This window comes from Artemia sp. Qi Xiang Cuo, chromosome 6 (genome assembly GCF_049724085.1).
Source record: "Artemia sp. Qi Xiang Cuo chromosome 6, ASM4972408v1, whole genome shotgun sequence".
Taxonomy (NCBI): Eukaryota; Metazoa; Arthropoda; class Branchiopoda; order Anostraca; family Artemiidae; genus Artemia; species Artemia sp. Qi Xiang Cuo.
Window position 1 is genome coordinate 53178836 of NC_142799.1, and position 27902 is coordinate 53206737.

Consider the following 27902-nt stretch of genomic DNA (forward strand, 5'->3'; position numbering starts at 1 on the left):
ATCTTTCTCAACATTTCAAGACACTCACATTTCTAAGCTATTCTTGACATCTGTAATTACTGTAGCTGGTCTTAGGTCTATGAATTATTTTTCTATCCCTCCTAACTTTTTCTAAAGACGAAAATAATCCATGTGCGTGGGCTATTCTACTTCATACGAGTACTACTCGTAAGTACGTACTACTCGTACTTTCAGTCTATCCACCGTTCTTAGTAATAATGTAATCTTGGTAAACAAAGTTACAAACCCAGTCAATATTTTTATAATGTTTTATTCTTCTAAACGTTAATAATTAAACCTATTCTGACACACTGCACCCTCAAAGCCTCCTAAGATTTACTGATATTTTCTTCTATGACATTCAATTCTTCTCAGTATTTAAGTCTAAGACAGTGTTTCGACACCCTTCATGTTCCACCACCGCTAACCTCCATGTAAGTTCATGTTATTCCATAGCGTTTCTGGATTTCATATTGACAAAGTGCTTCAAATTAATCCATATTAACAGGGATCTGGAAACGCAGAACGGAGATCTCCATGAGTATCGGAAGCTTACGGTTTAATAAATTTTCATGCAACATCTAAATTTCATATTTGAGATGAGGCGGAAAACGACTGGTCCTGCTGTAATTACACAAACGGAGATAAGACAACTCCGCTGAACTCCTGATTTCAGAGTCAAGAGGACAAAAAAACTGGTACTGAAGACTGACCTGTAAAGCCAAGAATATCAAACAGTTCGTGGTAACAAACTGTAAGTAAGGAGCGACCCGGCTCAATGGTAACCGAAACTGTAGAAAACAGATTTTTGATACCAATACATGCATAAAAAGAATTAGATTTTAATGCTGATTTCATATATATAAGTTTCATCAAGTTTTGTTTTACTTATCAAAAGTTAAGTACCTGAGAAAATGTGGCCGATTTTCGAAAAAAGGGGAAAAGACCCCCTAAAAGTTATAGAACCTTAATGAAAATCACACCATCATATTCAACGTATCAGAGAACTCTACTGCGGCGGTTTCAAGCTCCTATCTACAAAAATGTGTAATTTTTCATTTTTTGCCAGAAGAAAGATCACGGATGTGTGTTTTTTTGTTTTTTTTTTTTTTTTTTTTTCAAGGGGTGATCGTATCGACCCAGTGATCCTAGAATAACGTGGGAGGGCTCATTCGAACAGAAATTAAAAGTTCTAGTGCCCTTTTTAAATGACAAAAAAATGGAGGGCAACTAGGCCCCCTCCCACGCTCATTTTTCCCCAAAGTCACCCGATCAAAATTTTGAGATAGCCATTTTGTTCAGCATGGTCGAAAATATGATAACTATGTCTTTTAGGATGACTTAATCCCCGAAGTCCCCGGGGGGATGGCTGAAAGCTATGAACTTTACCCAATGTTAACATATAGTATTGGTTATTGGGAAGTATACAGACGTTTTCAGAGGGGATTTAGGGACGTTTTCTGGTAGTGGGGGGGGCGTGGGTCGGGGGGTATGTGGGAGGATCTTACCATGAAGGAAGTTTTCATGGGAGAAGGGACATTGCTTTGAAGGGGGCGCCGAATTTCCCAGCATTATTTAAATAAAGATCGCAGAAATTATGTATAAAAAAACAAGTTTTTTAACTGAAAGTAAGGAGCACCATCAAAACTTAAAACGACAGAAAACATTACGCATATGATTGGGTTCATCCCCTAATCAATACCTCGCTCTTTAAGCCAAAGATTATTTAGTACTTTCATAAGAGCTATTTATTCTAATTAACGGCATTAGTGATTAAGGGGTCATTCTTAAAGAATTGGAACAAAATTTGAACTTTAGCTTAAAGAGCAAGGTATTGACTAGGGGGCGAACTCTCTAATATACGTATTAAAAATATAAGAATATAGAGGTTCGTTACGTAAGTTAATTTGTAAGTTACGTATATTTATTACTAATAAAAACGTTCGTAAATAAAATTAAACAGGTTTCGAGAAAGCCATTTAACCAAATAAAAGTAAAATTAATATTCAAATTTTTTGTTTTAATTATTCATGTACGGTGAGCTAAAATCAAAACCTGCATTAATTCAAAAACGTTCAAAAATTAGATAATAAAAACAATTTTTTTTTAACTGAAAGTAAGAAACGACGTTAAAACTTAAAACGAACAAAAAATTATTCTGTATATGAAAGGGGCTGTCCCCTCCTCAACGCCTCGCTCTTTATGCTAAAGTTTGACTTTCTCAAAACTCTATTTTTTTAAACAATGAAAAACTTTAGCGTAAAGAGTGATGCGTTGGGGAGGGGACAGCTCCTTTCATATAAGGAATAGTTTCTGTTCGTTTTAAGTTTCAACGTCGTTCCTTACTTTCAATTAAAAAAACTTGTTTTTTTTTATCTAATAAAAAAAAAAGAAAACATACCTTAATTTAGCTGAAGTTATGCAGAAAGTTTTTTCGACTTGACTGTACCCAAGCATTAGAGCTAGGTGCCGAAGCAATAAACTCTGATTTTTCACAGCCATTTTCTCGTCAGAGGTCTAAATTTTAAAAAAAGAACTATTATTAGTATTATTATTCTTGTTTGGATTATTATCGAGATGTTATTTGCATAATCTCATGACTGGAATCAAATTTCGGGCCCTGTGGTGGATTATTGCAGCTGAGATCAAATCCTGGGTCTCGTATTGCCAAGCAGAGATCCATTTCACTCCAATACCACAGGGAATTATTAACACTCAAACGAAAATAAGTATTTATTCTGTCATAGTACTGTTATCAAATTGGCGATGATAAAAAGCAATAAGGGATTAAAAGCTTTTAATTAAATATAGAACAAATAACGAACAAGACTAATTTTCTCCTATTAATCTAAAATATTTATTTTCCTTAAAATCGCTCATCAAACCATTACCATTTTTATCCCCAACCAGATTAATTTGATCATGAAAATTAAAAAAAAATACTGGACAAGAGCAAGAATCTATATATTTTCATAGTCAAATTTCATTGTTGAGATGAAAACCAGGTAAACCGCAGATAAACGAGGGAAGTGAGTGGGTACTCCATTCCCAAGAGACTAGAAGATTTGAAATTCATCTCAGGAATGTCAAAATCCATACTGTGTCTTTTATTTCTACACTCTGGGAACTATATTTAAACTGTTGTTTTTTGAGGTTTAGGGGGAAAAGGTACCTAGGTTAGGTTACGTATTTAATATCTGCGATGCTTTAACCCCCCCCCCCTAATGTGCAAATATATAGCCCAAATTTGTTTCTAAACTATTATATTTTCATCCTACTTTGTTTTATTTCATTAGCATTAACCAAACATGACTTTAGAGGTGTCCACATAATGGGAAAGTACCGTTAAGATAATTATATCAGTTGAGCTCATATTTGTTACAAAATATAAAGTATAGTTCAAACATTGTTAAATGAATAACAGATACATAATTTCAATCATAACTCACGAAATACCACCCAATATATAAACCCTTTGCCCCCCCCCCCGAAAAATCCTACATTTCCCATAATTTCTGGGTATTTTTTATTTTATTTTCGCCAGGGGTCCAGTAATGAACCAAAACATTTTCTTTGGTATTTGCGTGTTATAGTGACCAAAGCAAAGAAGTGAAGTTAGGTTAACTCTAATGAAATATACCAAATATGATGAAAATGTAATACTTTAGAAACAAAATTATGGAAACACCAACAGAGAATTATCAAAAACTGAACGTATTATATTAAATACCTAACCTAACTTAACCTAACCCCTAACCACCCCTAAATATTAAATATTTAAATAAAATATACCTACGTCGTAGTTCTTCTCATTCAAAGTAAGATCATAACCGATTCCAGAGAGGCAAACCGGTTTTGTCAGATCTTAGACAGCATAATTCTTGAGTGTGTTCCGTTTAACCGACAAGAATGAGATATTTTTCACGGGGGTATTTTCCGGGAGGGGGGACACCGGCTCCCAGAAAACCCCTTATCAAAGGACTCTAGTCAATAAAGGCTTACAGTGACAATAAAGGTTTATGGGGATTTTCCTAATTGTCTTTAATTTAATCAAAACTTTGGTAAAACGGTGTTTAATTTGGTAAAAAACTGATTATAAACTTATGATTTTGATTTAAAATATGCCGCTGTCAATGACTTGTAATCTCACCTGAAATCAGCAGTTGAAATTCATTACAAGTCAATTTTTGAATAAATCCTAATTCCAAATACCTTGGGGCAGCGTAGTGGATACGACTGCGCCGCTTGACAGAAGGTGTTCAGGTTCGATCCCTACTGTCTCAAGGAAAATCTATGAATTTGCATCTATTGTATAATTTTTTGAAGACATTGTTAATGTCTTCCATAATTTTTGATATTTTATTTTTGCTAAGATTTTTCTTAAACTTGAGAAAGAGCAATTTAAAGCAACAACCATAAGATATTGTCAGGAACGTCCTCGCACACGAACTGAGCGATTTCTTCCGTGACAAATTTATTTTAATTGCAGCCAAACATTTTCCCCCATAAGATAAGAAATAGCCACAAATCTCATAAGTAAGCGAAACTGAAAGAAACAGTCTTGATAACAATGAACATATTAAAAAAAATCAAATTTTTATGCTTACTTAAAGTATACAAAATTCATCAAGTTTAATTGACCCATCAAAAACAACGCACATGAGAAAATTTCCCTGATTTTCGAAAGAAGGGGGACACCCCCCAAAGTCAATGAGAAACTAATTTTAAAATTTTCAGATATTTTTCTAGTTTTAATTAAAAAATTAAAATTATTGCTCAGACACCATAAATAGTTTTGCAGTTTACATAATAACTGAGAACTAAAATAAAATTATCTTGTCGAAAGATAAACGTGCATAAATATTGCATTCAACTTATTACGTCATATCTGGTTACAACCTATGGCATAATTGTCCTTTACTTAGTTTCAGCTTAAATTCGATGATCGAGCCTTTATGTAATACTAACTACATACAGCGCCTATGACGTCATTGATCAATATTGTATATAAAAAATTAAGTTTTTCGTAAAAAATAATTAATAAAAAAAAAATTAAGTGCAAAAGGCACTAGATCTAGAGATTTCCTTTAAAATGAGCTATTGAACAACTATCTACAATGTTCCTGTGCCAAGCTATCTCTGGATACAAAGAAAAAAAAAATATCCCGTTTAGGCAGAATGTTGTAGTAGCTGCCACTTTTCTTGATTTTCAAGCCAATATATTTCCCTTGCTGTTCAAGCCAAGGGATAGAAAGTTTACTATACAGGGGTTTCGGACAAGGCGGTTCTAATGGTGTACTTTTTGTTTTGATCTGACTCCTTTTTTAGGAACTATGGGTTTTTATATTTCTTAACATTGGACGTGATCGTCTCTTACTAGGTTGCTAGCTACCGCTGCAACCCGGATAATGACATCAGTTGCAAAAGGGGTTTGTTCTATACTATATGATTACAAACAGGAAAAAGCCTATGGCTTTTTCTTCTTTGAAATAGTAAAAGACGAACCTCAAACAATAAAGTAGCTAACTAAGTCCAATGTATGCAATGGTTGGTTATTCCAATGATCGTCTTTAAATATAACTACCACTGCAACCCGGATTACAAACAGGAAAAAGTCTACGGCTTTTTCTTCTTTGAAATAGTAAGAGACGAACCTTAAACAATCAAGTGACTAACTAATTCCAATGTATGCAATGGCTTGATATTCTAATGATTGTCTTATAATGTAAATTCATTATTGATCTAGTACGATATCAAAGAAGGTGGTTCTAATATCAAACTTTTGTTTATATCTGACACTAATTTTAGGACTCCTGGGTTTTTATATTTATTCGCATTGAACGTCCTCGTCCCATACTAAGTTAGTAGCGACTGCTGTCACCCGGTTTTGCATATATAGCAGTGGGAGGCAGCGTGGCCACGTTGTCCAAGGTGATATTACTGGCCACTGATCTTTGTAAGGGCGTTTGTTTATATCTTAACGCTTATGCGTAATTTTAGGTTTTATACAAAAATAAAATACCCTTGGAGAGACTACAGTATGAAAAGTCTTAAAAAATGTAGTTTTTGGTTTAAAAATTTATTATCCTATGCAAACAATCTTTTTTAATTACAAAAGACTTTTAACCCAAATAATTTTCTTTTAAATAAGCTATTGAACAACTCTCTACGATGTTCCAGTGCCAAGCTATCTGTGGAAAAGAAAAAAAAAGAAAAAAAAATATCCCGTCTAGGCGGAATGTTGTAGTAGCTGCCACTTTTCTTGATTTTCAAGCCAATATATGTCCCTTGCTGTTCAAGCCAAGGGACAGAAAGTTTCCTATATAGGGGTTTCGGAGAAGGAGGTTCTAATGGTGTACTTTTTGTTTTGATCTGACTCTTTTTTTAGGAGCTATGGGCTTTTATATTTCTTAACATTGGACGTGATCGTCTCTTACTAGGTTGCTAGCTACCGCTGCAACCCGGATGTTTTTTCACATAGTTCGTCTATTTTTCGGGTTTTTTTCATTCTTCTTCACGGATCAAATTCCTGTGTGTGCGTCTGCATGGCTGATTCATTTCGTAGCGTAGTTCAAATTTCAGCTTTTTACCTAAAAGTTTTCTCAAATGATTTGTTCTTATGGCGAATTTTTATTTCCTCTATTTTGCAAATTTTTAGTTGATCCAGCAAATAGACAAAAAATTTCTTAAATAGTTAGCAAAGGAAAAGCAAAAAACCCTGCCCACTATTATGTAAAATAACAATTAGGCTGCAATTAAGAACTGAAATAAAAGTTAATTTGTTAACTTTTAACTTTTAATTCTAGTTAAATTTGTAACATTGACTAAATTTATCATAACTTAAAACTAGAATAATAACCAATTCCAGTTTTTACTTTTAAATTCCATTCAATATCTTATTCCAAATCAAAGATCCCGCAGTTCAAAAACACAGAAAAAGTAAACAAACAACAACAAAAATGCAAAAAAATATCATAGATAAATAACCTATAATATAATAGATAAATATAATAGATAAATAGATAAACAGAGAAAAAGTAAACAAACAACAAAAAAAATGCAAAAAAATATCATAGATGAATAACATATAATGTAATAGATAAATAGATAAACAGAGAAAAAGTAAACAAACAACAAAAATAAATGCAAAAAAATATCATAGATAAATAACCTATAATATAATAGATAAATAGATAAACAGAGAAAAAGTAAACAAACAACAAAAATAAATGCAAAAAAATATCATAGATAAATAACCTATAATATAATAGATAAATATAATAGATAAATAGAAAAACAGAGAAAAAGTAAACAAACAACAACAAAAAATGCAAAAAAATATCATAGATAAATAACCTATAATATAATAGATAAACAGAGAAAAAGTAAACAAACAACAAAAATAAATGCAAAAGAATATCATAGATAAATAACCTAGCCACTGTCCTAGGTTCCTATAATAGTTGCCAAAAGTAGAGTGAAGAAACAAATAGAGGCAAATAACACCACAACATGCTCATCATCTGACGTAGGGAGTCGCTTGTGCAGAGAACCATGAGAAGCTACATGGATTAAACGTTATCAAACGAAAACGCACACACAAATTGGTAGCACTAGCCTAACAAGGCAGTTTACGCAGAGACCCAATGGAGTCATTAAACCCTGCTTTACGAGTATTTAGACCATGAAACGTGTGACAGCTAACACGAGGCAATAAAAAAATATTCCCACAATAAAATGAAAAAAAAAAGTTTCAACAACAGTAATGACTAAACTGTCCAGTCAAACAAAAGCGACTAATCAAGCAATGAATGAACACAACAAGGGTGCACAGGAATTAACAGAGTCCATCAACAGATTGACCCTGAGATGAACTGAACAAAAAGTGAGCCTCCAAAACAAACAAAATGATAATTTTTACCATCCTGCAATGAGACACCTATCTTGTGTCCTGGGACTAAATATACTGCTTGACGCGAAGGAAAGTTCAGGGCTACATGACGCCTACAAAGTTATCTCTATCCCCTGAAATCGGGGGGGGAGTGAATTTTAGAGCCTTTTTATAAATCCTTTCTCAAGCATCAGATTTTACCCGGACTCAAATAAATCATGTTATAAGGCTTAAAAAAAAAAAAAAAAAAAAAAAAGGCAGGGTTTTAGGACGCGGTTTGGACGAAATAAAAATTTATCAAGGGACTAAACATATATCCTGAATCAAATACAATAGAGATTACTATTACACAATAATACATAACAAAATACATTTATATCTATGATAAAGGTATATGCTATTAAAACCGTTGTAAAGGGAGGGAAGATCCCCTCAGTACTAATATTGCGTACAAAGTCTATAAATATATTCCTCCAGACACCCATATGTTCCTTGAATCCAGAGGTATGAACTGTGTTAACATCTGGTGAGGGGTTATTATGCATTTGAGTTGTTACACAGCAGTAACTAAAAAGCTTTTATTAAATATTTACCTGATCAGATCTACACATGAAGTGCATCAGCAAATATGTGAGCAAATGTAGAGACTCGGCATTAGAATCATTCTGCTGAAGAATACGCTGAAGAACAATAGCGACATGCGAGTCATCTACTATTGAGCTACTTTTTCCCATACCATCTAGAATCAAAGACAACAACATTTAAAAACGTTATGTATCCAAGCAGTAGAATTATTGCTATTTTTAAAGCATAAAAAAATGTTATGAAAACAGCTGAGTTATAGCAATCTTCAAATTCATAATCGAACATTCGGTACTTGTCTGATAAACGCCCTGCCGCTTAAGCTGTTCACTCATTGACGCATTATAGATCCATTTTTTCCGTTAGTTTCTTTCAGCTTAGCATGAGACAAGACAAAGAGAAGTGACAGAATAGATGGAAACTACATAATTTGGGCTACATATTTGCACATTAGGGGGGGGGGTGGGGAGAAAGTATTGGGACAGTGTGAAGTTAGAAAACAATTCTTACTTCATAACATGCAGAATAATTGTGCCTAACACATTAGGCAAGCGGACCCACTATACTTTACCCACCCAACCCCCCCTGATGTGCAAATATATAACCCAAATATTTTTCTAGAGTATTATATTTTTATCTTACTTTGATTTGTTTCATTGGGATTGAGTATCAGAGAAACATATTAGAAGAGCACTAGGTAGGATGAATATCATACAAGTACCGAACATACAGACCCATTACTTAACAGTTAGTCATTTTCATAATTTGCCGTTTTTCTTTCTAATTTCCTAATTTATAAATGTTGGATTTCATAAGATAAAGGAACAAATGCTTCAACAGCTGAACGCACAGGTGAGATTAGACGGTTCTAACGAGAATAGACGTAAAGACGAGATGAGACATAAAGACGAGATTAGAAGGCTCAGTATCAGATTTTCAAGAACAACTCGGCTCCGTCCAATCATGTCAAAGATTGTACACATGCATTGACACATCGAGCAAGAAAACTGCAAAATAGACCCTTATTTTGAAATAATAACAAATCGCATATAAGAGACTATTTTATTTCATTAAAAATATCAACATCATCTCCAATTTGTTTTCCTCTACCTCCCCCATGGACAAGCATGACTTTTAGGGGAGGCAGTAACATTTTTTTATGCAATTGTGAGTCTTATTTATGAATTTAATATACAAAATTATCCTAATTTAAATTATTTTTAAGTAGCTCTATTACTGACGTAAGTCGTAAAACGTAAAGAGCATTCTGAGGATTTCATTCACTGCATCTACTTATTTACATCTGGTTAAAGTCAAGGATACCCACCTATAAAAACCCACCCCGATCACCCCCCCCCCCCCGAAAAATGTCGGTGTGCTTCCTAATAACAAATACTATACGCAATCAATGGGCAAATTTCATAACTTACAGCCCTTTCCCCATGGACTATGGGGGGTCATGTTACCCCTAAAGGAAGCATAATAATCCAATTATTTGGATGTGTCTATTGATATCAAAATCCCGTTTTCTAGAGTTTCGGTTGCTGTTGAGCCTAGTCGGTTATTTCCTACAGCTGTTCGTTAGCACGAACTGAATGATAATGTACGTGGATCGAATATATGTAGAAAATTTGAAAAGTGAATGCATCAAAATATCTGAATAAATTTCTTAAATCAATTTACCGTCAATGATGACTTCAATTGATTATCAATTTTAGGGAAGAAATGCTAAGTAGAGATACCAAATTTTATCTGTCAGTGTTGTTAAAAGCCTTGTAATTAATACGGCTCAAATTAACGAGAAGAACTTTTTTTTTAATATGTGTATGAAACACATAATTGTGATGTCACTTATGTTAAACATGTCAATATTGCTGCACGCTGGATATGTTTTAGTACACATCCAATGTACAAAATACAAATCCTTTGTACAATCCTTTGTACAAATCCTTTGTACAAAGTACATATCCTTTGTATAAAATACAAAGGCCATAAAAAAATGGCCTTTGTATTTTTAGTAGTACTTCAGGTGGTCTCTAAGAAAAATCGCTTTCGTAAAACCTAGGATCAGGGTATTCTAAAGGATGTCCCAAAAAGAACGCCAGATAGGAATCTTCTGTAAATCGAATTTAGGACTATACACCACAAACCTTAACTTGGAAAACAAAAGCACAGTATCGAAACATGGCCTCAATGATCAGTGATAAGAAAACATGTAAAAACAACAAGAACCAAAAATAAAATGCTTTTCAAATCGGCGTTCTTTTTTAGACGTAAGGTGGGCCAACTCCTTGTTATTTATGCTTAGCGAAAATTCGGAAAACATCAGAAATAGAGATACATCTTTTACGCTAAGCTCAGCAGCATGTTAAAAGCAAGAACCATACCAAAAGAGAGGCATCAGGTAGTGTACATCTAAACGTGCAAACATTTTGGCCATACTATCAACGAAATGTGAAAAAATAGCATTTATCAAATGCTAAGAATCATGTGGGTCGTAAGGGTAGTAACAGCCGAATTTTCGTCAATAGAACCCAAAAGAGTGCATATACACTTTATACTGGAAGCACGTAAAATGAAGGATTCCATTAATGTATATCTACAAAATCATTGCAGAAACACTCGGCTGTTACTCCTGTCACGCTTCACACTGGTATTATTTATGACAATTGCTATTTTTTCCTTTTTTTATAATCTTTTCTTCTATTATTTGTTTGTGTTGCATTTTCGAGTACGAAGTCCTATTTGGATTTTAAGTTTGCCTGTAGATTCCCGAAACAGGTTATTCCGGTTTTCATATACGTGGCTTCATCACTTTTCTTTATCTTCTTTTCTTGATTAAAATCTTTCAATTAAAAGAAAATTCAGTCCAGCATCAACTTCAAGCTTTCTTTACGTCTCAGGCCAAACTTGTTTTAACTGCAGATACGTGATTCTGAGACAGCCAGCCGTATTTGTGGTCTTATATAGAAAATTTCATTATATATACTTGTTTCATCTTTTTTCACTGTTTATACAATATGCCACTTAGCAATTTTGGCATCATTATGCCCTAGTGCCCACTTAATTCTTTAGGCGTGTTTCTTTACAAATTTTCTGAACTGTCAATATACCTAGTAAATCTTTATTTTTTTCTTCTTTTTTTGCAAAAGTTCTTCCTCTTAAATTATTTGCGACCCCAAGAATTTTTTAATTGCTAAAATTTATGAAATTGGCTAAATATTCCTTGAATGAAATTAAAAACTGTTATAACTTCTGTTGCTAAAGAAACCTTCAATAGTTGAAGCAAATGTGCTAAGCTTAGAAAACAAGTAAACATAGCAAGAATGAATTGGAAAGGATCACAGTGAACTCGGATACCGAAAAGAAGGTATAAAATCAAAAGTGCTAAATTTCTAAATTGGCTTACCCATGTATCCCCGCTGCGGTCTATTTTTCAAAAGGGGTGCAGAAAATTGGCGGTTGTAGTAATACTTGTCAGGCTCTAAAATTGAAACATAAACTACGATAAATAAATTAAAAAGTGCAACAATACAGGAAATTTAAAGAGTGAAACTACAAATGAAAATTATTATGGGAGAAAAGGTAGCCAATAGCAAAGGTTCTATAAACTAAAGTCTGTGACAGCAAGCAACAAACAAAACTTGTGAAGATACATAATTTTACTTGTTCATTCAGAACAATACCCCATATATATTTGAAAGGACAAGACAACCCAAGCCCTTGACCATGTAATATCTAGAAGTCAAATATTTGGTAACATTCTTTGTTTTATTTAGGTATTTATTTAGTTGATTTGACTTGCAATATTTACATATACATACATTTCACATGTTTTCTGATGGACCTCGTTTCGTTCGGGCGAGATCGTAAGGAGCTTTGACCTTTGCCCCTCATCATTATGCCCTTGTCATCACTTCGTTCGGGCGGAATGAGTCATGTCATATAATGCAAATTGATTACGTCATTTTTACAAGAATTTTGTGAATTTTTACTTTCTACTCTGTTTACAAGATAATTATAGAATATATTTAAAATTAATATTGTTTAATCCATTGATTTAGGAGTGCATCGCAGACATACAGCCATAATATACAAACAAATATATAAACAAATAGCCCACTTTCCGGGCTCTTTTGTCCCTATAAGGTAGTAAAGAACTTCTTTTGGCTACTCTTTAGGGTATGAAAAGATTTTACCCTTCAATTTCAATTCAGTTTTTCGATCTCGTTCGAATAATCCTTTGCATTAAGGTGTGAAAATAGAAACTATTGTTTTTAATTAAGAAAATTCTTAAAAAGATTTAATAGTAAAAAAAACTTCGTCTGAACATGCGTAAAATACGCAAAGACCTGTTTAAACCCCTCGACCAGCAATAATTGTTTATTGTCATATATATTAGTTTTATAGTTTTCATTTAGTCTTTGAACCGTGAGGATGTAAGCTGGATTATACTTTGTATTTAATTGGATTGCACAATAAGCGAAACTGTTGAAAGTAAGAAAATTACGAAATATTACAAATTTTCTGATAACAAAATATTATAATTTACTGACGGGTTGATCGAATACGGATTATTATTTTTTAATATCATTTAGATTAAGGAGAAGTAAGTTTTCGTGCCCTATAAAATGGACTTAGTTTATATTTGTCCAGTCTTGAACTTTCTACAGAGACAAATTATTAACAAGGCAGATAAGGATGCTGTTGTTAAACTAGCAGCGAAATTTTTCAGAAAAGATGCGTTTATTGCGACTATTGAAACCTGTCGTGATATTTATAAAGTGGATATTCTTGAGAGGCGCCGGAGCTCACATCCGAGTGCGGCTTTTATGGCCGACTTTTACGAATTGCTATCGGTCTGAATCTTGAAAGATGATCCTGTTCCACGATTTGCGATTATAGACCCGTCAGATCTTCCGGTTTTCCCGAGCGAACAAAATACTATTGTGGCATCAAGATTAAATGACTGTGTTCGAATGTAAAATTTTCTCGTTGAAAAACAAGAGTCTGTTAGCACGGATATGGATGAACAAAACCGTTTGTGGCCGCTCCTTCTTAAGCCGGAAAATGCTACAGATCCTCTTATTTTTAGTAATTTACCTGCTTGTATGTAGTCTTCCAATCCCACTAAGAAGCGCGAGTTTATTTCAAATTTCGGATGCTTAGACAAAGTCGACCATGTTGAGCAACGGAGAGATAGGCTACTGGTGTTTATGAAATATATTAATTCTGCCTCATAGGTGGCAAATGCCCTAGAGCCCGATTCACGCATCAGTGCTAAGGTCGTAAAGAAGGAACATCTAGGAATTATACGGATTGACAAGGGCTTTGATGAATCAACTATTGCAGGTCTAGTTAATTCTTTTGTGCAAGCAAAGCGCTTTGGAGGTAGCTCAGTCGTGCAGTTGTCCTTTAAGTCTCAACTAGATCTCGATATCGCTCTAAAGCATGGCATCAAAATTGATTATTCGCTTTTCCGGATGTCAACTCCCCAACCCGAGCAATGCTACAAATGCCAAGGCTTTAATCATTTTGCACATGAATGCATGAACGAACTTAAATGTGGTAAATGTGCCGGACCCCATGTTAATAGCCGTGATAATGCAGGTTCAGCCTCTACTGTGAAATGAGCAAATTGTGGGGGAAATCACAGGAGAAGCTGTTGGAAGCTGTTTTTCCAACAGCTTCTCCTGCGGCGTGTTGAAGAGCCGTATGCCTGTCACTGCTTAGAGCACTCAAGCTTGAGGCTGATATCCCTGCAGGTATGGACCTTTACAGCGAACCTGACTGTGAAACCTGTATTTTCAGAACATATATGGAGCAAGAGATAAGCTAATAATTTTAGCCGAAATATTCAAGCCATTCGAAATAGTGTGCATAGTAGAGCACCAGTTAAGTTGCGTTAATAGCAATCAGTTGGAAGTTTCTTGTGAACACGAGTTCTTCATCCGTCCTGCGAAAAGCACAGGAGATTATTCCTCTGGCGGCATTATGATTGGAGTAAATAAGAGCCTTAAATGTGTTTTACTTGAAACCAATGATACTTTTGCTGCGATTGATCTAGGGCATACCGTTATTCTTGCACTTTATATGCCTACTAATTACAGAAACGAACAATCTAACGAACGTTTTGCTAAAGCATTTGCAAGTGTCTCAAAACTTTCTCATAAAATACGAGCGTCTTGTAAAGCCATTTTGCTTTGTTGCGATTAAAACACTGACCTTACTATTCCTAGTTTACCGTGGTCCCAGTTCTTATTATCATCACTTCCGAAAGATCTAACTGTGGCAACGAATAGCGGAAATTATACTTATGTTCATAATTCAGGTTGCGTGGCAAATTCGGGATTTATAATTCCAGATCTTGAATCATTAAAAAAGTCTCTTGTTAAAGTATCGGATGAAATTTTGACTAGTGATCATTCTCACCTTGAAGTGTCTGTTATTTCAATTTTTTTTTGCGATATGCGTTGTAGTCCGAAATAGTTTCTTTGGGATAGGACAGACGTAAACTTATATCAATGCGTATTAGATGATATTCTCAGTAGAATTAGAATTCCTTTTCACCTCCTGTCAAAGTCTCAAAAATGTCATTCGTTGGAATTAGACATGTATTATGCTGAAATAGTTCATGCTATGAAAGTTGCGGCTTCCCTTGCAGTTCCTGTTATTAGAGTGCGTAAAAATACCCAAAAAAGGATGGTCTGTTATACCTGGGTTGGCTGAAGCAAAAGAGAAACATCGGCTATAATATCATATTTGGGATCAATGTGACCGACCGAGAAATGGCCCCCTTTTCCAGATAGTTAAATCAACAAAAAAGAAATATATAAAGTGGCAACATGGAAGAAACAACAAGTAAAAGATACATCCAGCAAGATTAAGAATAATACAAAGTTACTTTATAATGAGGTTAATAGATTAACGCAACGATCAGCTGATTTATCAGACCAAATCCCGCTAGAACAATGGTATTGACACTCTACTTCAGAATTTTTTTCCAACCCACCATCAACTTAATTGAGTTATCGTGAATTGTTATATAAGCATTTTTCTCAGTTGAACCCATACAAAGACCTAGTTCGTTTTTCTCCATATTCGGTTTTGATTCAAATTAGCTCACTAAAATGTGGGAAGGCCCTAGGTCCAGATGGCTTGTTATCAGAGCACCTTTTGTATGGTACTACAAAACTACTAGAACATCTTACGTTATTATATCAAGTGATAGTAATCCAGCATTATGTTCCTTACTTTACGGGAGAAGGTAAAGTGGTTTGTATACGCAAGAAGAGCAAGGATCCTTCACATTGTTTATCATATAGATCTACAACACTTTGTTCTGTTATTAGTAAATTATTTGAAAATATTTTATTCCCATATTTATCAACAAAATGTGATGTGGGGGACCATCAGCTAGGTTTCAAGGTGGTGTAGGGGATCAAAGTGCACGCGCAATATTTCTAGAATATTGGAACACCATCATAACTTTAAAAAACAACTATTTGTGTGCGGAGTTGATATTTCAACAGCGTTTGATAGTACGTTACATCCCCACGCTTTTTTATCATTGTTGCGTAGTGGAGTGAACCCATTTATAAGCCAGTGTTTGACGGGTTGCTATGGTAATTCATCTGTGAGAATTTTATCGGAAGGGCGACTTTCAGACCGAATTTCTTTACGTCGTGGGTCACTTCTTAGCTCCGTCATATTTGTTAACACAAATAGAACAGCCACACGGTACCTACCCCCATATGTGATTGACGGTAACGAAATTAGCCACTTGTCGTATGCTGATGATATTTTGTTATTTTCGAACATTTTAATATCAATACAGAATGCAATTAACATATTACATTCACATCTACGGGAGACAGAATTAGAGATTGAACGTACTAAAACAGAAATCCTAGTGGCAAACAATAATAGTGATATCCAGCATCATTCAATTAGGGTGGGATCACTGAATATTTTTAATAAAGATTCCATTAATTACCTTGGGTTGCCTTTTGGCCCGACAATTAAAGCTACGCAGGAGTCGGTATTATCGTCTGTACTGAGAAAACTTATGGCCTGCTAGTCAGGGTGAAAGGTTGTTTTAACAAACAAACTCTTGCTATAATTTATAATTCAATGTTTGCGCCTCATGTATTTTTCATCGTTCCATTTTTGGAGTTTTTAAGTAAAAGTGATAAAAAGCGTATTCGCGTGTACTTTTTCCGGTTTTGTAAATATTTTCTTTTAATTCCACTATGGATCAAAAATAGGTATATTATACGAAAATTTGTAATATTTGATATTACTATTAAAATGGATCAACAATACGACCGGTTTCTTATACGGTCTAGAGAAAATAGAATAAATTTCCCCTTAATTGTCTCGTTTAATGGAAAAATAGTTTAGTCGCCATTGCTTTAATAAAACAGCTATTTATGCGTTATGTATTATGAGTGTTTATGCATTATGTTTTATGAATGTTTTTAGTGTTATGCACTAATGAGCTATTCTAAGTTATTTGTTATATATTCATGAGTTATTTTGAGTATTAAGAGCTACTTATTGTCGTCCTTTTCGTTAGAAGTGTAATTTTGTATTTTTCAGTTTTCTTTTCATTTACTTCCTAGACTCCTCTGTGTACATCCATGTATGAATAGAGAGCATAAATAAATTATTATTATCATTATTATTACGCAAATTTTTACATTAAATATTTTTTTCGTTAGGAATACTTTGGAATCTGTCATAAGGAAAGTCTTATTAATAATTATACTACTACCACTACTAACAAATCACTGCAGCACCTAGCCATCTGAGGCAAACATATCTGCACATATTCCTCCTCCACTCCAATCTACTCAAAGCTCCACTCTTTCCTGATGACCTCTTCTCACCCCTCTCGGGGATGACCTGCTTATCGTTTGGTACCCATGTGGGTGGCAAACAAGCGCAATATTTGACAATCTGTCATCCCTCATCCGTAAAACGTAACCTAGCCATTTTAACCTTCCTTTCATTATTGCCCTAGAAAGTGGAATTGAGCCACAACTTTCCCTACAGCGCATGATTTGATATACGGTCATTCCAGTAAGACATCGAAAATTTTTAAAAGCATCGGCATCCAGGTTTTTAGAACTCAAAAGCATGTCTTTGACTGACAGTTAATTACAATTACAGAAGTATCTAATTTAACTAATTAAAAAGGCTCCGCTATAGGAAAATAAGAATATGCTTAAGGTGCAACTATAGCATAATAAACATAAAGAGAAAAACGAGCTAATGACGAAAGACAAATGGGTTAAATTAATTAAATGGGCTAGATTAGGTTACAGATGTAATACCTTTCTCCTGAGCTCTGGTAAACACATTAGCTGGTGCTGACATTGTACGTTTATATGAGGGTGGAATCTTGGAGCTAAGAGGCCGAATACCCTGAATGGAGATGGGTTCTTCTTCTTTGTTAAATCCTTTAGTAGTATCCCGCTGGCCGGTAAATCGACACAGGGATTCCTGAGCTCTAATAAGCTTTTTTGAAAAGGCATCCGAGCCCATGTCGCTGTTACGAAGATCTAAAAAAAATCATTGAATATTTTGGTCAATATACTTTAAGAATACAGTGCATTATCTGAATAAAACAAAAAAATAGCTTTTTGCGAAAAAAAAAAAAAAAATCAGCACCTGATTGATGTTAAACCCACCCAAGAATTAAAAAACCTATACAAAACCCTTACATTAAGATTCTTATTTAACATTTATTTTTAGAATAACAATTCCAAGGATTGTTGAAGCTCTTTCTAGGAGTTACAGAGTCTATGGACAATATACTCTGTACTCGTTTATCTATTGTTGGATATATTATTGTCAGGCCTACTATACAAAAATAACCTCAAATAAGCATTACAACCGACATCAGCCAACGAGTCAATTAAATAATCTAATAGCAGCAAAATAGCCAAAAATGAAATTTAAACCTTAAAAAAGCACCTGAAATACTAGCAAAAACATAAAAAACGTAAGAGATTAGATTTAAAATTTTGCATAAAAGTGACCGGAATAGGTTGATAACTGCTGGCTGTTCCGGCTATATCCCCAGTATTATAAAATAGCCAATCATTTATCTTAAAAGAAAAACTGAAAAAAAAACAAACACGGAAGCCCCTTAAGACAGTTATTTATAATTTAGGAAGCTTTGCAATCAGGGTTACCACCTGTAGCACAAAAATGCCATTTTAGCACTATTGTATTAGGTGTAGCATTACAGCACATGCTCAGGGTTGCTTAAAATAGTGCTAAAATAGCATAAAAGTACTATTTTAGCACAATTTCAGTCATTTTTTTTACTATAGAACTGAAAAACGCTCTGTAGGACGCAAATTTGGGCGATTGTAGCACTTTAGGGACTGACCGTGGTGGCAACCCTGTTTGCAGTAAGCTTCAATCCTCCCGTCAAACTATTTATCCGTCACAGGTATGACATTTGATCCAGAAACAAATTACAAAGATTGCATGAAAACTAGTAAAGACGACTGCTGCACGGGCTATCTGATGAAATTACGGGAGATTTATTATATTTTCTATCTCCAAAAATTTATTTTTTATCTCCAAATCCTAGGAAATAGGTCGTTTCTGAGCTCATTTTTTTCTCTCTAAACAGTGTACTTACACTTAAAAAAAAGTTAAACTATGGAGCAGGGAATTCTTAAGCTTTGAGCCGGATTGTTATTATCTCAAATTAACCTTGTAAGGAAAAATTTCTAGTCTAGATATGTCTAAATTCGGCTTTTGCAAGATTAAACATTTTTTTAATTATTCCAATGAGCATTGCATTCTGAGAATGGATTCATCTTAGAAAACTTTTGAGCTTCACTAAAAAATTTTTAATGATTATCCAGAGTTTGAAATAGAATTAGTTGAAAATGAACACATACATAAAAAAAAGTATGTTAATTGGCTTTATGACAAACCGAAGAGTTGAACATAGGATGAATAAAAAAAATCAAATACTTTCAGTTCCAAATCTTTAATTCACTTTACAAAAAAAAACGAAATAGTAGTAAGAGTAATAATATTTATAAAAAAATGATACAGAAGCAACAAACGACTTACTGTTTTGTTACTGTAAGGTCACACCCAAGCAACAAATTAAATAACTGAAATAAAGCATAAACGACGGTAGAAGAAATTCAAATATGAGCGTTTCAAAGCAACGATGATCATTAACTAAGGACTCAAAAGGGTATCTAACTAAGAAAACAAATGACGAAAGGACTTAGCAAAATGTCTAATTAAGGACAAAGAGACAAGTAAAAGAGTCAGGATAACATCTGATTTACAGTCAAATAAGAATCAGCCCATCCCACTTAAGTCTTGTATCAGACCCATTGGCGAGTATGGATACCCGCTGTATGCTGGTGCTCCGAAAATGTTGCTGGCACCAACCCAAAAGATCAACGGGCAGGCTTAGCTGTTCCCCATGACTCTCTCCAGTCTGTTAGTGACAGGTTTGATGTTGCGTCGATGGATGTTTTCTACAAGTACTTAAATTCCCTCCTTCTCTAGAGCTTTCTCGTGTGCTGCCCCTAAAAACAGACGCGAAGGCACACAGCTCGGTCCAATTGTCTTGAGGCTGGTAAGCCACGAACAGAGTACCTGAAGGACAGCTTCATCCGACGCTTCACTTCGACCTGGAATGATCTTCCTGAAGAAGTTATTCCTAAAAGTTTCTCTGTTGATTTTTTCAAAAGAAGACTCAATAGTCATCTAAAAACCATGATAAAAGACTAGCAGCAAATCAGATATTTTATTATAGATGACGCCGGTATATAATAATAATAATAATAATAATATCTTATCTCATTTCTATATTAAAGTTATTATTATTACTATTATTATTATTGTTATAATTATTATTATTATTATTACCCTAAAATAGACCTCACTCAGTTCTCTAGGGACGGAGTGACTTTTTTTTGTAAATTGTAGTATTTGTTTAATATTTTATATCATTCTGTTTTTTTTTTTTTTTTTTTTTTGGTTAATCAATTATTCCTTATTTATAAAAAAAAAAAATCACCTCTAGGATAAGCAATATCTCCAGTTTTCTGAAGATGAATTTGAACCTCAATAAAAATCACGTCGAATCTTTCGAGAAAGAAATTCCACGAGAGAATTTTTCGCTTAGGCAAGCAATTGTGCAAAACTTGCAAACATTGGATAATCTGTGGTCGATCCGCCACAAAGCAATCGAATTGCTGCTCAAGACACCAACAAAAACACTGAAAAAATAAGAGCATAATGTTATAGAAGAAATCAAAGGAAGACATAAGAACGTACTGTAAAAGCCAAAGGCTATAAATGTACTTGGGTGTAATTAAACAGCACAATGTTCAAAAATAAAACCCCATGTATGGCATTTCCATTATTCCAAGAGATCCTGGCTTTAAGCGAAAGCACGGGATTGTTTATATCAGCTTCTTGATGGAAGAGGACACTTCGGGATTCTTACATTTGATTTTAATAACTTTTTCTTCAAATATTTTAGGTTTTTTTTTCATTATTGCTGCTATTACACTCCATTTTTCTGTTGAAAGCCAAACAGATTTATCGAGTACGCAAATAAGCTGTGTATTTGTTGATAACCCTCTTTTATATACTATTTGATCCTGTTTAGTATTTTCGGTACGGATCGTCAATAAGTTTGAAAGTGACAAAAGTTACTAAATTAACGGTTTTACTTTTAGCCGACTGAACAAAGTTCTGAAGTAGAAAACATTCAATACCCGGTTATTTGACTACACCCTTTCAGGATTTAAGTCAAAAATATGCATTTCAGTGACATATCTTACCTAGTTTTGCCTCTCCGCTAAAATAATATTAAAAAAATAAAAGTTTGTTTAACTGAAAATAAGGAGCGACATTAAAATTTAAAACGAACAGAAATTATTCCGTATATGAAAGAAGCTGTCCCCTCCTCAACGCCTCGCTCTTTACGCTAAAGTTTCTTATTGTTTAAAAAAATAAATTTGTGAGACACTCAAACTTTAGCGTAAAGAGCGAGGCTATGAGGAGGGGACAGCCCCTTTCATATACGGAATAATTTATGTTCGTTTTAAGTTTATTGTCGCTCCTTACTTTCAGTTAAAAAAAAACTTGTTTTATTTAACTTCTGAACGTTTTTGAATTAATGCAGCTTTGATTTTGGCTCACCGTACATGAACAATTAAAACGAAATTCGCAAATTAATTTTCCTTTTTTTGGATAAATGGTTTTCTCGAAATTTTGTTCTGACGTAACTTACGAATTAACTTACGTAACGAATTTCTATATTTGTATTTTTTTACTACGTATGTAAGGAAGTTCACCCCCTAGTCAATACCTTGCTCTTTACGCTAAAGTTCGAATTTTGTTCGAATCACAAACCCCTGAATCACAAAGGCCGGTTAATTAGAATAGATAGCTGTTTTAAAAGTACTAAAAAAAACTTTAGCGCAAAGAGCGAGGTATTGACTAGGGGGCAAACCCCCTCATATACATAATAATTTCTGTTCGTTTTAAGTTTAATGTTGCTCCTTACTCTCAGTTGAAAAAAACTTCTTTTTTTATTTAATTTCTGATCGTTTTTTAAATAACGCTTGGAAATCTGACGCACCCTTCATAGTAATGTCCCTTCCCCCATGAAAATATCCTCCATGGAAAGATCCTCCCAGTAGAAGGGGGGGTCCGACTCCGAACAGGACCACGTGGTTTATGGTTTTCTCACTGAGAATGAAAAAACAGGAATTTTCTCACTTGGAAAAACAGGAACTTTCTCACATTTATGTCTGTTTTCATGGATGGTTATGTGTGTTGATCGATTTATTTGATATTTTTATGGTCTTTGTCAGTGAGAATGGAAAAACAGAAACTTTCTCACATTTACGGATGCCAACAGCAATTTATGATACTGTCAACATTTCTCCAGGAATAGATCCAAATCATTAATGTCATTGTCTCGGAAACAACTCTTTTGGTCGAACTCCAAAAGATATTAATAACCAAACGCCATGGAAACAATTCTCAAAGAAACATCTTAGCGATGAATTGTTTTAGCGCGGGAATCAGGTTTCTTTGTAATTTCAAATGCCTCAGCGCAGAGATGCCAAAACAAAGGGAACATGCTGAAACTCCGTTTAGGGATTATTTGGGCGAAACCCTTTTATCCATTTTATGGGATTATTTCGGCGAAACAGTTAGAGACATTTTAAAAGAAGATTTTAGGAAAGGTTTTAGAAGAGAATTTGAGGGTCAAACTCTGTGGTCCTTATAATACACAAGTTCCATTTGAACAGTGTTGTGAGGTCCTCTACCCCAACCCCGAAGGAAGCCACCGGTCCTCAAAGGTCCACTGGGCTCCCAAAGGGCCCCCGGCCCTCAAGGTTCCCCCAGACCCCCCCCCCGGGGCCCAAAGGGCCCCTCCCCCTTTGGCCCCCCAAAGGAGCCCCTCTCCCTCCATCTCCTCCCCTCCCCCTCCCCTCCTCCCCCTCCCCTCCTCCTTCTCCTCCTCCCTCCTCCTCCTCCTCCTCCTCCTCCCCCTCCTCCCCTTCCCTCCCCCATTTCTTATACTTTTTTTGTGCATTGAGACACAGAACGACCCCCTCCCCCGGCCCCTCCCCCCTCCAAAGGTCTGATTTTTCAAAGTTCATTTTGAATTTCCTTCGTTGAAATGCAAGAGTTGGAATGTTTCAATAGTGTTTGGTTGTGGTTTACCTTGTCACAGCTACATTTTCTTGATTTTTCAAAGTTCATTTTGAATTTCTTTCGTTGAAATGCAAGAGTTGGAATATTTCAGTAGTGTATGGTTGTGGTTTACCTTGTCACAGTTACCTTTTATTGATTTTTCAAAGTTCATTTTGAATTTCCTTCGTTGAAATGCAAGAGTTGGAATGTTTCAGTAGTGTTTGGTTGTGGTTTACCTTGTCACAGTTACATTTTCTTGATTTTTCAAAGTTCATTTTGAATTTCTTTCGTTGAAATGCAAGAGTTGGAATATTTCAGTAGTAATTGGTTGTGGTTTACCTTGTCACAGTTACATTTTCATGATTTTTCAAAGTTCATTTTGAATTTCTTTCATTGAAATGCAAGAGTTGGAATATTTCAGTAGTGTTTAGTTTACCTTGTCACAGTTACATTTTCTTGATTTTTCAAAGTTCATTTTGAATTTCATTAATTGAAATGCAAGAGTTGGAATATTTAAGTAGGGTTTGGTTGTGGTTTACATTGTCACTGTTAAATTTTCTTGATTTTTAAAAGTTCATTTTGAATTTCTTTTGTTGAAAGGCAAGAGTTGGAATATTTCATTAGTGTGTTGTTGTAGTTTACCTTGTCACAGTTACATTTTCTTGATTTTTCAAAGTTCATTTTGAATTTCTTTTGTTGAAATGCAAGAGTTGGAATATTTCAGTAGTGTTTGGTTGTGGTTTACCTTGTCAGAGTTACATTTTCTTAATTTTTCAAAGTTCATTTTGAATTTCTTTCGTTGAAATGCAAGAGTTGGAATATTTCAGTAGTGTTTCGTTGTGGTTTACCTTGTCACAGTTACATTTTCGTGATTTTTCAAAGTTCATTTTGAATTTCTTTCATTTAAATGAAAGATTTGGAATATTTCAGTAGTGTTTGTTCTTGTTTTACATTTTACCATTTAATTTTTAGTGATTTTTAAATTTACATTTGAATTTCTTTCGTTGAAATGCAAGAGTTAGAATATTTCAGTAGTGTTTGGCTATGGTTTACATTGTCACAGTTACATTTTTTTGATTTTTCAAAGTTCGTTTCGAATTTCTTTCGTTGAAATGCAAGAGTTGGAATATTTTAGTAGTGTTTGGTTGTGGTTTACATTGTCACAGTTACATTTTCTTGATTTTTCAAAGTTCATTTTGAATTACTTTCGTTGAAATGCAAGAGTTGGAAGATTTCACTAGGGTTTGGTAGTGGTTTACCTTGTCACAGTTACATTTTCTTGATTTTTCAAAGTTCATTTTGAATTTTTTTCGTTGAAATGCAAGAGTTGGAATATTTGAGTAGTGTTTGGTTGTGGTTTACCTTGTCACAGTTACATTTTCTTGATTTTTCAAAGTTCATTTTGAATTTCATTCGTTGAAATGCAAGAGTTGAAATAATTCAGTAGTGTTTGGGTGTGGCTTACCGTGTCACAGTTACATTTTCTTTATTTTTCAAATTTCATTTAGAATTTCATTCGTTGAAATGCAAGAGTTGGAATATTTCAGTAGTGTTTGGTTATGGTTTACCTTGTCACAGTTACATTTTGTGGATTTTTCAAAGTTCAGTTTGAATTTCCTTCGTTGAAATGCAAGAGTTGGAATATTACAGTAGTGATTGGTTGTGATTTACCGCGTCAAAGTTACATTTTCCGGATTTTTCAATGTTCATTTCGTATTTCTTTTTTTGAAATGCAAGAGTTGGAATATTTCAGTAGTGTTTGGTTGTGGTTTACCTTGTCACAGTTACATTTTCCTGATTTTTCAAAGTTCATTTTGAATTTCTTTCGTTGAAATGCACGAGTTGGAATATTTCAGTAGTGTTTCGTTGTGGTTTACCTTGTCACAGTTACATTTTCTTGATTTTTCAAAGTTCATTTTGAATTTCTTTCATTGAAATGCAAGAGTTGGAATATTTCAGTTGTGTTTCGTTGTGGTTTACCGTGTCACACTTACATTTTCTTGATTTTTCAAAGTTTATTTTGAATTTTTTTCGTTGAAATGCAAGAGTTGGAATATTTCAGTAGTGTTTGTTTGTGGATTACCTTGTCAGAGTTACATTTTCTTGATTTAAGATGGTTAAATTTTTATTTATTTAGTTTATATGCAAGAGTTGGTATATTTCAGTAGGGATTCGGGGTTGTGGTGCATGTCCCAGGTACATTGTCTTGATTTTTCTAAGTTAATTTAGAATTTCTGTAGTTTAAATGCAAGAGTTGGATTATTTCATTAGTTTTTGGTTATGGTTTACCTTGTCACAGTTACTTTTTCTTGATTTTTCAAAGTTCATTTTGAATTTTGTTCGTTGAAATGCAAGAGTTGGAATATTTCAGTTGTGTTTGGTTATGGTTTACCTTGTCAGAGTTACATTCTCATGATTTTTCAAAGTTCATTTTGAATTTCTTTCGTTGAAATGCAAGAGTTGGAATATTTCAGTAGTGTTTGGTTGTGGTTAACATTGTCACAGTTAAATTTTATTAATTTTTCGAAGTTAATTTTGAACTTATGTCGTTGAAATGCAAGAGTTGGAATATTTCAGTAGTGTTTGGTTGTGGTTTACCTTATCATCGATGCATTTTTTTAATTTTTCAAAGTTCATTTTGAATTTCTTTCCTTGTAATAATAGAGTTGGACTATTTCAGTATTGTTTTGGTGTGGTTTAACTTGTCACAGTTACATTTTCTTGATTTTTTAAATTTTATTTTGAATTTCTTTTGTTGAAATGCAAGAGTTGTAATATTTCACTAGTGTTTGGTAGTGGTTTACCATGTCAAAGTTACATTTTATTTATTTTTCAAAGTTCATTTTGATGTTATTTCATTGAAATGCAAGTGTTTGAATATTTCAGTAGTGTTTGGTTGTGGTTTACCTTGTCAAAGTTACATTTTCTTGATTTTTCAAAGTTCATTTTGAATTTCTTTCGTTGAAATGCTAGAGTTGGAATATTTCAGTAGTGTTTAGTTGTGGTTTACCATGTCACAGTTACATTTTCTTGATTTTTCAAAGTTCATTTCTAATTTATTTCTTTGAAATGCAAGAGTTGGAATATTTCAGTAGTGTTTGGTTATGGTTTACCTTGTCACAGTTACATTTTCCTGATTTTTCAAAGTTCATTTTGAATTTTTTTTCGTTGAAATGCAAGAGTTGGAATATATCAGTAGTGTTTTGTCGTGGTTTACATTGTCACAGTTACATTTTCTTTGGTTTTTCAAAGTTCATTTTGAATTTCTTTCGTTGAACTGCAAGAGTTGGAATATTTCAGTAGTGTTTGATTGTGGTTTACCTTGTCAAAGTTACATTTTCTTGATTTTTCAACGTTCATTTTGAATTTCTTTCGTTGAAATGCAAGAGTTGGAATATTTCAGTAGTGTTTAGTTGTGGTTTACCGTGTCACAGTTACATTTTCGTAATTTTTCCAAGTTCGTTTCAAATTTATTTTGTTGAAATGCAAGAGTTGGAATATTTCAGTAGTTTTTGGTTGTGGTTTACCTTGTGACAGTTACATTTTCTTGATTTTTCAAAGTTCATTTTGAGTTTCTTTAATTGAAATGCAAGAGTTGGAATATGTCAGTAGTGTTTGGTTGTGGTTTACCTTGTCACACTTACATTTTCTTGATTTTTCAAAGTTCATTTTGAATTTCTTTCGTTGAAATGCAAGAGTTGGAATATTTCAGTAGTGTTTGGTTGTGGTTTACCTTGTCACAGTTACATTTTCTTGATTTTTCAAAGTTCATTTTGAATTTCTTTCGTTGAAATGCAAGAGTTGGAATATTTCAGTAGTGTTTGGTTGTGGTTTACCTTGTCACAGTTACATTTTCTTGATTTTTCAAAGTTCATTTTGAATTTCTTTCGTTGAAATGCAAGAGTTGGAATATTTCAGTAGTGTTTGGTTGTGGTTTACCTTGTCACAGTTACATTTTCTTGATTTTTCAAAGTTCATTTTGAATTTCTTTCGTTGAAATGCAAGAGTTGGAATATTTCAGTAGTGTTTGGTTGTGGTTTACCTTGTCACAGTTACATTTTCTTGATTTTTCAAAGTTCATTTTGAATTTCTTTCGTTGAAATGCAAGAGTTGGAATATTTCAGTAGTGTTTGGTTGTGGCTTACCGTGTCACAGTTACTTTTTCTTGTTTTCTATAAGTTCTTTTTGAATTTCTTTCGTTGAAATGCAAGAGTTGGAATATTTCAGTAGTGTTTGGTTGTGGTTTACCTTGTCACAGTTACATTTTCTTGATTTTTCAAAGTTCATTTTGAATTTCTTTCGTTGAAATGCAAGAGTTGGAATATTTCAGTAGTGTTTGGTTGTGGTTTACCTTGTCACAGTTACATTTTCTTGATTTTTCAAAGTTCATTTTGAATTTCTTTCGTTGAAATGCAATAGTTGGAATATTTCAGTAGTGTTTGGTTGTGGTTTACCTTGTCACAGTTACATTTTCCTGATTTTTCAAAGTTCATTTTGAATTTCTTTCATTGAAATGCAAGAGTTGGAATATTTCAGTAGTGTTTGGTTGTGGTTTACCTTGTCACAGTTACATTTTCTTGATTTTTCAAAGTTCATTTTGAATTTCTTTCGTTGAAATGCAAGAGTTGGAATATTTCAGTAGTGTTTGGTTGTAGTTTACCTTGTCACAGTTACATTCTCTTGATTTTTCAAAGTCCATTTTGAATTTCTTTCGTTG

The 27902-nt window shown here is 33.8% G+C and overlaps 1 protein-coding gene across 5 annotated transcripts in view; it reads right to left on the bottom strand.

Annotated features, from left to right (window-relative positions):
- The window catches only part of unc79 (UNC-79 domain-containing protein), a 230690-nt gene that overhangs the window by 71845 nt on the left and 130943 nt on the right, over positions 1-27902 (bottom strand). For all 5 annotated transcript variants that reach the window (XM_089090820.1, XM_089090822.1, XM_089090821.1 and 2 more), the window contains 5 exons: positions 20544-20745; positions 17812-18039; positions 11883-11957; positions 8485-8630; positions 2402-2517 (listed from right to left, as the gene is read on the bottom strand). In XM_089090820.1, coding sequence (XP_088946946.1) covers positions 2402-2517; positions 8485-8630; positions 11883-11957; positions 17812-18039; positions 20544-20745 — 767 coding nt within the window. The remainder of the gene's footprint in view (positions 1-2401; positions 2518-8484; positions 8631-11882; positions 11958-17811; positions 18040-20543; positions 20746-27902) is intronic.